Source organism: Amblyomma mixtum, chromosome 5 (genome assembly GCF_055824585.1).
Source record: "Amblyomma mixtum isolate Tamu chromosome 5, ASM5582458v1, whole genome shotgun sequence".
NCBI classification, from domain to species: Eukaryota; Metazoa; Arthropoda; class Arachnida; order Ixodida; family Ixodidae; genus Amblyomma; species Amblyomma mixtum.
Genome location: NC_143016.1, coordinates 82,342,137 through 82,352,758, shown reverse-complemented (window position 1 = coordinate 82,352,758; position 10,622 = coordinate 82,342,137). Strand labels below are relative to the sequence as shown.

The following is a 10,622-nucleotide window of genomic DNA, read 5'->3' as shown; positions in this document are numbered from 1 at the left end:
TCTCAAAAAGTAACTTATTATAAGCGGTATTAATTCTAATTGTCTAGTATAAATGATATTGTAAATAACATAATTTGCAGCTGCTTGTCGCTTGTGCGCACCACTCATTCTTTTAGCAGCGAACTTGTTATTGATCAACAACACTGGGATGCACATGGCCGAGTTTGTGCGAGAAGTTTCAGTTGTTTAAAGGTTTTAAAGGCATTAAAGTCAAAAGCTGATGTAAATCGTAAGAGTTTTGTGACAAGAGATTTCGAATTAGAGTTGCTACTGAGTAGAGTACAGAAATGAGGCTCACGTCCTTTTTGTTGAAGGCGTCGAAACTGCCGAAGGACTATGCAAACTTCCCCAAATCTTACATAAAGCGAGTTATGGCGCAAGTCGAATGGCGCACTCCTAAGGGCCCACAGTACCGCCCGGCTGTGATCCAGCGCAAGAAATACTACTACGGCTTGGCGCGCCCGTGGCAGACAGAATTCTGGAACGAGAACATGCCTGGAGTTCCCAGTCGCCATGTGTACGTCGAGCCGATCGTGTGGACAGTCTTCAGAGGCGACAGGGTACACCTTGGATCCTGCTTTCTAATTCACATTTCCACACTGTACTGCATCTAACACTAATAGTCTACCTTTATCGCCTGGAGCATATCTCAGACATGTCCTGGTTTATTAACGAGCGTTGTACGCGCTCTGTTTGTGTTCAGTATCCACTTCTGCTCGGTTTACCGTGCAGCGAAGTTTTTTTTTTGTCCAATGCTCCGTGTACTTAAGCAATTGATTTTCATCTATTTATTGTAATCCATTCAGCCATTATTGTGCTCGTTGCGAATGAGTTTACAACGAGAAAGTTTCGGCACTTGTTTAAAACTGTTGTAATGCCCGGTGCCGTAGTTTCGAGCTGCAGCAACAAAATCTAGTTGGTTGCATAACGTTACATAGCGACGCCGTGATGTTGAGGTTTTGTTTAGTTTGTGACCTTGATAAACTGATTTTATGCTGTGGTTCACTAGAGCATTTGCTTGGTGCTACTGGGCAGTGTTAAAATAAAGATGCCAATCTTGCAGGTTGATGTGTTGGTTTACTTGTAAAACATTCATGAATTTATAAGTGCAGTTTCACTGCTTTTCGCAGGTCGAAATCCTTGTTGGGAAGGACAAAGGAAAGCAAGGAATTGTTAATTACATTGTTAAAGAACGCAACTGGGTTTGTGTGGAAGGTCTGAACTGCGTAAGTGTCTGTTTTTAAACAGTTTTTTAAAAAGCATGTGCATTTTAACTGTCTTGTTGCATATGCTAGATTGCAGTCTGTGCATATTCATATTTCTTCCTGCTATGAGCAGGTTTAATCATGTTTTATGCTACGAAGAAACAATGTTTTAGCAATGCCTACACCTGAGAGAGAGAGAACTTTTCAGCACGCTCTTTAATGTACCTATATGCTTTGGCTTATGTGCAGTTACCATTCAGATCACTACATTTTACTGCACTAAGATTATTTGTGCTTTAACTTGCACATAACGATACTTGTAGCACAGTGTGACCGACATGAAATTTTCGTTTTTCACTGGTATACTACGAGGTTTGGAGCAGAACTGAATAAAACAATTGCACCTTCTGACAGGGTTTGTATGAACTGCTTGATAAATTTGATTTCGGCATAAAAATATTTATTTCTAAAATAGATTTTCAAACACTGTGCTATCAGAATTAAATTTGGACGACTGTACGTGGGCAAAATCCTGTTTCCAAACTTTTTTTACAAAGATTCAAAGATTCAAAGCTTCATGTTGCAGTTCTCCACAAAGATTACCAGAATATTTTCTTTTCTAATGTACTACTTGCTAATGAAAACTGGCACACAGATTAAAGCAAATATGGTGAAATCAGGTGCTCACTTCACAAACTGCATCTAGCAACCGATTAACTTTTTTTTGCTTTCGTGACAAAGAAAATACTTTTAGTGGAACAATTTTCATTATCTTCTGTATTTGGTGCTTTTTTAAAGGGTCTGCGATAGTTAGGTTTTCCAGCATTGGTTGAAAACTTTATTACCCTAACACTTACCACTGCCCCGCCACGGTGGCTCAGTGGTTATGGTGCTCGGCTGCTGACCCGGAAGACACTGGTTCGATCCCGGCCGTGATGGTCGAATTTCAATGCGGGTGAAATTCTAAAGTCCCTCGTGCTCTGCGATGTCAGTGCATGGTAAAGAACCCCAGATGGACAAATTTCCGGAGCCCTTCACTACAGCGTCCCTTTAGCCTGAGTCACTTTGGAATGTTAAACCCCCACAAGCCAAATAAAACACTTATCACTGTCAACTGCATGAACAAAAAAAGACGAGGGGCATGTAACAGTATCACTGAGGAAAATAAAAAACTTCCTTGTAAACAACTCTTCCATTTGTGAGATGTTTGCACATGGCACCATTTTTTTTCATGAAAAACAGCCTTTTTCTTCTTTTTCAGTGACACTGCTGCTGCTGCTGTTGCATTGTTGACTGTATGCTCCAGCATTTTGCAGCACTGTCCTAAGTGATTGTCAGACCATGGAGATCTGTGGTGGTGGTTTTCAGTGAGAGCATTTGATGACAAACAAACACTTCAGGCTGCTTCCTACATTTTTTCTTCATCGCTCTTTGAGCCTTATTGATATCGTGCTCCTTAGTAGAGAGTACTCCTTAGGTTGACTTAACAACACCTTTCCGTTTCCTTCAGGAACACCGGACTGTCACGAGTGAAGGTGTTACTCAGGTCATGAAAACTGAGATGCCTTTGCTTGTCACTACACAAGTTGCTCTAGTTGACCCAACAGACAAGTGAGTACTTGTAAGAATGATGCTTGGTGGTTAAGATGGAGGTGCTTACAAGGTGACATGTACTGATTGCTTAGGTGCCCTTTCTTTGCTTGCTTGTAGTGGCAGCCAAGTAGGTCATGCTTAGCAACTCCCTTTCAAGCACAATCCTTGTGGGTTATATCGAGCCGGGCTTTAAACAAGCTCAACCTTTCCAGAATTCATTCTGAAATAGCAAGTTAGTCCGCATGAAGAATTGTCATCAGGGTTCATCTTTGTAAATGTTTGGTATGTTTGTTCAGCTGATATCTGTTTGAAGGTACTACATAACAATATATATGTATATGCAAAAGTTCTGTGCAAGGGTCCTGCCAACTTGTATAGGAGTAATTAGTATAAGCAGTAAAACACAGCTGGGTCATGATTTGTTTGAGGGAAAAAGAAAAACTTCAAAAGCGACACACATACAACCTGGAGCACTGTAGAACATTAGACCACGAAACAGAGCTCAATGCGCAAGGCAGTGCTCATGACATGTATCCTTTCTCACTCTGTCGCCTTTTTTTTGTGTGTGCATTTGTTTGTTTTTCCAAATATGAATTGAAATCAACTAGCCCAAAGAGCCCCAAACATCATGTGCTTTAACGTTTGGTACCACACTTTGCATACATTTTCCAAAACAGAGCTGCGTCATTTGGGATCCCTTGAAAGTGTTTAAAATTTAGTGGTGTGGACAAGGTGTAGTTGTCATGGTTAACTTTCTACGTTTGCTTATCAATGTGCTATCCTTGGACAGCCAGTACCCTGTCATGCATAGTGAAGTGTATTCAAGCTGTCAAGCTGCTACCTCCCCCCCCCCCCCCCCCGTCCCCCCCTCCCCTTCTCTAACACATACACGTACAGGCGCGGACAAAAGTAAACGGAGCACGCAACTGTCTTCGAATATTTTTCACACGTCACTTAATTAAAATTTCCAGCAGTAGTACGCGCCTGCTGGTAGAGGAGGTTGGTGGGCTTTCTTATAGACAAACAACGCTTCTTCATTACCAATGGAGAAAGCGTGATTGCACTTTGAACGCAGTCGCGTGCTCCGTTTACTTATGACCACACCTGTACATATGCATATACACACACACATGCATGCATGCTCTACAGCTCCTCTAAGTTGAGCTGATTGCATTTCATATCACATACGCTGCCATCTTCCATGTTAGTCACAAGTAACTCTGGGTTTTAGCTAAACTTCCATGTGTGGTCCTCTGTGCACGTCCACTTTGTTGAAACTGTCTCTCAAAAGGTGTGTGTGCCTTTGCTCTTTGCAACTGCAGCAAGCCAACAAAGGTGGAATGGCGTTATACAGAAGATGGTGAGAGGGTCAGGGTATCTGTGCGCTCTGGCCGCATTGTACCTATCCCACTGATGGCTGAAGAGACGTACGACTACAAGAGCAAGAGTGCCTATTCTGGTAAGCTAACTTCAGCGCTGCTGCTGTCTATACACTGTACTAAGCAGTGTCATTGTACAACGCTTCTGAATGGTCTTTGCAACCATCTATGCATATGATCACACAAAATGAGAGAATGGATGCATAGTTGTCACACTACACCCCAACACACATAGCAAAATCCTGTATGCCTGAAGCGAGATACGCCGACTGTAGAAGGCAAACATAGGCATTTTTGAAAAGAAAGGCATGCATCAGATCGGTTAGATACCAGCATTTTGAGCGCTAGAAATGGAAAGTCTACAAGTGTGATGGCAGCTTTCTCCAACAGTCCTCCAAGAATGCACAGCTGCTGTGGCTAGAGAAAGCACTTGGCTCGCAGATGCTCCACGCGGAAATTTTTTCTTTGAGTGGGTGTACGAAGTCTAGGGTGGTGTACATGTTGTAAGGAAACGCACTGTTTTCCTGTGGTGCTAAAGTTGCTGAAATTTCTGCATTAAACCCATGCTAGACAGGACTGGTAACTAAGCTAGACAGGAGAGGACTTCATGCCCTTCAGGTCTGGGCTACAAAAGCCATCTATGTTTTAATTTTTGCTGCTCGTGGCATTGAAAAATTCAGTGCCTTCTTGAAATGAAAGCTATGAAATTTTGTTTCATTGCAGTTGTCTCAAGAAAATTAGTGCAGTACATCTTTCCTGCGTATATTTTCTGTGTATTGAAGCTCAATTATTTTCCAGTATAGAAATCGTGTTTAATTTTAAAATTCACAGGTGTAATTGCCATTACAGCTGTAGTTTTAACCTCCTAACGGAGGACGTGGCTTTGAAATCACGAAAAATGGCCAAAAGAATAAATTTTTTTAGAACTGTTGTAACCATTTGTGTGCCTCATTTTATTATGCCGTGTCGAAGCTTTATTGCTGAAATAGATCCAGAAGTACTCTAGAAAAATTGTTTCGTGAACCATGGCAACTGTGAATTTTGGGGAAACGCTCGAACAAGGGGTGTTTTTCCCCGTTACGGTTTTCTGCCTAGACACCCGCCTTGCGGAGCACTTTCTTATGACTATCTACTGTGACCCTGTTTGTTTTCTTGCACTCCTAAGACAATAATACATATCAAGACATTAGTTTTTTCACATTTGTGAATTTTAAATTTGTAGTATGAAATTTTCTTCTCACTGTAGATACGTCAGTGTACACTGCAGTTCAGAAATTCAAAACCAAAATTTGTGCTTTGCAAAAAAAAAATTGCAAAAATGTCTTTATCTGTAGCATGCTAGTGGGAACCAGCCTTCTTCCTTATTTTCTTAACTCCGCAGCCTTTTAAAAAATTTAAAGGAGAAATATATATAAGAAAACAATTTTCTGAAAATATAACGGTGAAATTTTGTGAGAGAGTAGTCATAAAATTATTTTGATTACTCCAACAATTTCATGTAAATACATCATGAAATAAAAAAAATTTGCTGAAAGCGGTGTCCCTCCTTAAATTTGCATTCTGTGAGTTTAGTTGCTTCTGAACTTTTTATGCTGTTGAAGCACTGTTAGGGCACGGTGCCTCTGTAATGCTTAAACTTCACAATCGCAATTTTTCTTGTTTACAGAGCAACCGAAAGACACCAGGGCAAAGGAGCTTGAAAAAATAACTTTCGTTCCCAAGCTGATGACATTTGAACAGGAAATCATGGAAGCGCTTGGCATCAAAGAAGACAGAGTTCCAGCTAAAACATACTGGTACTAGGCGAAATCACAAAAGGTCATTGATTTGTTTATAGTCAAAATAAAGTAAACTTCATAGTTGTCACAGTTTTATCACAGACGTGGCAGCTTTTCTAATGAGCATCCTTGCAAATGTCTTGGTGCAGTTAATTCAGCTTTCATAAAGTATGATAACTGTTGCTGTGTGAGAAGCTTTCTTATCTGGTGCAATAGCTTGAGAGGAAAGAGGTCATTGGCTGCAGGTGCAAAATGTTTTATTAGCTGTACAACAATGTGGTTTGTACATCAAATACAAGTGTCGACACCAACGTCACAAGGGGCTCACCCAAAGCTGTGAAAGTGTGCGACAACACAAGTAAAAATAAACACTTGTGCTCTTGCCCAAGTGGGAGAGGTTTTTACGAGTGCGAAGTTACAAAAGCTACTGCGAAAAATTTCTTGAACACTGAACACTGCATCCGAAAGACTTCACACTGTGACACAACATTTGGGTCTTTGCATTGCTTGCAACTGTGCAGTGATATGAGGGATGGAGTCATCACACACCTGAAGCTACTGTGCAAAACGCACATCTTAGGTTCGCACCGCTAACATAGAAGGTTCTGTATCACAACTTGTCAGCCTTTGCAGCAACAAGGAGTATGGAGTGCGTCGCAACAGTGGACTAGTAAACGATAGCACGCATGAAGGGGCTCTCAACCACCTGCCTTTTTTTTTGTCTCCAACACTTCTCTTAACAGTGCTGAATGCTACTGGCATACTGGGGTCTGCAGGGGCATTTAGTACTCTCTTCAGTAATACACTCATGAACATGCTCTCCCCCTCCTCTGGTTCAAGAAAGCAGGCCAATGGCAATTCATATTGGGTGACACAACTAGCACTATCCTAACACAGCAGACAAAAACATGAAAAGATGAAAGAGGCTGAGAGAGGGGGTTTACGGACACTTCTGTGTTTGCTCCCTCCGTAAAAATATCAACTTAACATAAACTGGAAGTTTCACACCTTCATCTACAGGGGCAAATTTATTTATCATCACTGCAAGCCTTGGTACCACGTATGAGCTTGACTCATAAAAATGGGCCGTGGAGGACTGAAGAGAAAAAATTGGCTATGGCTTAGCTTAGGTTAAGCCTGGATATCAGTGAAAAGCTTCGGTGAGCGTCATATGAGGAAGCCGAGCGCGCGCCGATGCACACTCGGTAAACGCGCAGAGCGCGAACGACGGCGAAGGTCGACCGACGGAGCTGCGCTCGGCGGTGGCTCCGCCGACCACGTGCGCCTCTCCAGTGACGTGACGCGGCGATCTCGCGCATGCGCAGATGTGGCTAAAATTGATCACGGCGCACGCCAGACCCGGTGTTGACTAGCCTAGTGAAGCTTTTCGCTTCTATCCACCGCTCGAACCTTGGCCTGTCTGTTCAATGTATGCGACTGTATTATATCAAGCTGGAAATGAATTTCCTGCAACAGCAAATCTCTTCATGTAGCGCCAGAATACTTGAAGGAAGCCAGAAGTCACTGAAACCAAGGAAAGGATAAGGAATCTTTTTAATTTGTGGTGTTAATCAAATGGAAGTTAGTAGTGTAATCACTTCTTACCTGAAAGATAAATTAACCAGAAAGCAAAACAAAACACAACCACATGCCGCCAGTGGGATCTGAACCCAAGACCTCCGTATGTTGCATACTGTGCTCTATCAACTGAGCTATGGCGGCGGCTGTCCAACTTGCTGCTTTCGGGTGTGCTCTAGTTATGGGTAACCTAAACTTGGGCGTGTTCACCAGTGCCACCCTTGTCCATGACTGCCAGAACTGAGGCCCTCAGCTCTGGGAGCCTTAATGCCGTAGGTAGCACGAGATTTCTTGCATGGTTGCTTCCATCACCGTTCAATCGATTCCACTTGACATCTGCAGTATTACAGAACGTCCCGTATCTCCCACCATGGGCAAAGGTCCCCAACCATGGACAAGAATGGACAGCCGCTGCAATAGCTCAGTTGGTAGAGCGCCCTACGTGACATATGAAGGTTGTAGGTTCAGGTCCCAATGACAGCATGCGGTGGTTTTCTTCTACTGGAGACAGTTGCCGTTCAGGAAAGAAATGATTACACCACTAATTTCCAATTGATCAACACCACAAATTAAAAAAATTCTTTATGCTTTCCTTAGTTTCAGCGAGCATTGACTCCCTTCAAACATATCCAGCCCTTCAGGCTCCTACCCTCGTCTGCTCACCAGAATACACTGTAAAATAAACTTAATCGTAATACAAAGCTTGCTTTCAGGTTAAGGGAGACTAGATATTTGCAAGTGCTTTAGCAGGAGGTCGGGAGTGGTAGAAAGAAAGCAAATGAAAAAGCACTTCTCTAATTTCCTATAATGACACTGCAGCGACAGCTTCATGGTGCAATGTTTGTTTTGCATTCATTTCCGTGTTTTAGCTACTGATGCTTGCATCTTTATTTTTTACACATAACTTCGACCCATATGGGATTATGACAGGAAGGCCACGTGTTTTAGCTCTGCACTAATTTTGCAACAATGTAGAAACTATGTGGAAAGATGGGAAGCGAACGAAGAAACAGCTACACTAAAGAATAGTTTCTCGGACCAGTGCTCGGATCTGGTCACTGCGACTGGGTGATGAGGCAGTGGGAAACAGCCAACTGATATGGCAGAGAAGCTTGGGATCCAAATTGTGGTCATTTAACGACAGATACTGGCCAGAGAAAGCAACCAGCTACATCCTGCTTTGGTCGCAATTGATCATGCCCTAAAAATACCACAGGAATGGTTTGTTGCATCAAGCTGTTTGGGCACAGATGTACGGGGTGTTTCACCTAAGACTTTACATAATTTTTAAAAATGGCTTTTTGAGTTAGAACAGCCTTTCTTTCGGCACAGCATTGTTAGTGGTGTAATACATCAGAATACCGCCCAGATGTGCTAACTGGTTAACTAGCGTTAAATAGTTAACTTTTTAACTATTACTGCTGGGCTCCTTAATTATTGAGAGGCGTGTAGCCCACCGTAAGTAATATCCATATCAGTTTTTAGAATTTTGAAAACGTGGTTACGCTCGGTTATTGGTGCTGTGGCCCAACAAATTTTGGCTACATTACGGCAAAATATAAGCACTTTCGAGGAGCTTTCAGGCAAAGCAACCTCTCCAGTGCACTTGTCGAAATAGCCAAAATTTGTTAGGTCACAGCGCCGAGGGTAACAGCGTTTTCGAAACTCTCTCAATACAATCTGAAAACACTCAATTATTAAGGAGCCTAACAGTAATAGTTAAAAATTTAATGATTCAAAATTACTTAACCAGCCTGCTAATTAGCAGGTCTTAGCTGTATTGTGATGTACTACACCATTGACAATGCTATGCTGAAAAAAGCGCTCATCTAACTCAACCTATTTTCAAAAATCATGTAAAGCCTTAGGTGAAACACCCTGTATATTACTGACCTGTAATACTAGGATATTACTATGCAACAGAAAATAAGCAGGCCGACAAAGTGACTTCTCTTTCTTTTCTCCACGTCTGATGCCTGTTGCGTGCACACCATTCATACACTGCCAAGCAAAAAAAAAAGCATAGAGATGATGATGTAGCAGGTCATATGACTGGGCACAACACAAAGGTGGACAGCCTTTGCCGCCACCCCCAACACTCCGGGAAAACTTTGATCATCTGCTTCTTCCTAGTGAGCACAGAAATGGAAACTAACTGCACAGAATAAAATTCTGACACTTTCAAGCTGCTCATGAAGTCATATGAGGTGCAATGTGTTAATGGCCTGTGCAAGCTGGAATGTCACTTTTAAAACCATAATAATAATGCTTAGTATAAGCGATACTATCAGCAGTAATGGGTGTTTTACAAACTTTTGCACTTTAAATGGGTAATTACATAGCCACAGATATGAAAATATTTCAGAATCAACGGGCCGTAAAGCTCTCTGAAATGTCTCAAAATTAAGACACCTTTAGAGCAGCAAGTAAACTAGTTTGCTGTAGTGCTCAAAGGCAAAGTAGAAGACAAACGCTGCTGCAATGGCTTGGTTATTAATGCGCAGTAATAAAAAACAACCATATTTTTTTCTCAGGCAAATGTGCCAGCATAATACTTGCTCTTAAAATCTTTAAATCAATATATATCGTGAAACTCTGGCAGTTGCCTCCAGTAGGGGGTTTTTGAGTTTTGTCTGCAAGAGCCCGGCTATATAAAATTATAGCAAGTTTATTGGTGCTTACGGTGCCTTCTTGGCACTACCACACGAGTATTATTAAAAGCTGTGACTGCCCTGGGATTTTGCATTCTAGAATTAAATTTATTTATAATGGAGCATCCAGAAAAGGCAGCTGTGTAACTCAGTTCTCACTAAAATCTTGCTAAATGGCCATCACCATTAATTGGTACTAAAAAAATGCACCAATCACCATTAATTGGTACTAAAAATGCAGCAGAGAATAAAATGGTGTCACTGACTGGAGCAATGCAGTATCACTGCGACAATGCACGTCTCAAGTGTGGCTTACAATTGTACAGGTTTTAAAGCGGGCCAAGTGAAAGAATTCCAAGAGCAACTTGTGAGCGCCTTCCGAACAATCAATACAAAACCTTGTACAATTAGTACTCAGTATTATACAATGTGTCACAG

The 10,622-nt window shown here is 41.8% G+C and overlaps 1 protein-coding gene across 1 annotated transcript; it reads left to right on the top strand.

The window, feature by feature from the left end:
- Positions 1-155: 155 nt before the first annotated feature.
- mRpL24 (mitochondrial ribosomal protein L24) lies at positions 156-6,058 on the top strand. Its single transcript, XM_089545314.1, has 5 exons — positions 156-560; positions 1,131-1,226; positions 2,716-2,816; positions 4,121-4,257; positions 5,844-6,058. The coding sequence occupies exons 1-5, from the start codon at positions 288-290 to the stop codon at positions 5,978-5,980; spliced, it is 744 nt and encodes a 247-aa protein (XP_089401440.1). The 5' UTR covers positions 156-287; the 3' UTR covers positions 5,981-6,058.
- The last annotated feature ends 4,564 nt before the right edge of the window (positions 6,059-10,622 follow it).

Excerpts from the sequence above, each read along its gene's own strand:
- mRpL24 (XM_089545314.1), top strand. The coding sequence starts at position 288 with ATGAGGCTCACGTCCTTTTTGTTGAAGGCGTCGAAACTGCCGAAGGAC. Across the intron at positions 561-1,130 it reads CAGTCTTCAGAGGCGACAGG|GTCGAAATCCTTGTTGGGAA; the intron begins GTACACCTTGGA and ends TGCTTTTCGCAG. Across the intron at positions 1,227-2,715 it reads GTGTGGAAGGTCTGAACTGC|GAACACCGGACTGTCACGAG; the intron begins GTAAGTGTCTGT and ends CGTTTCCTTCAG.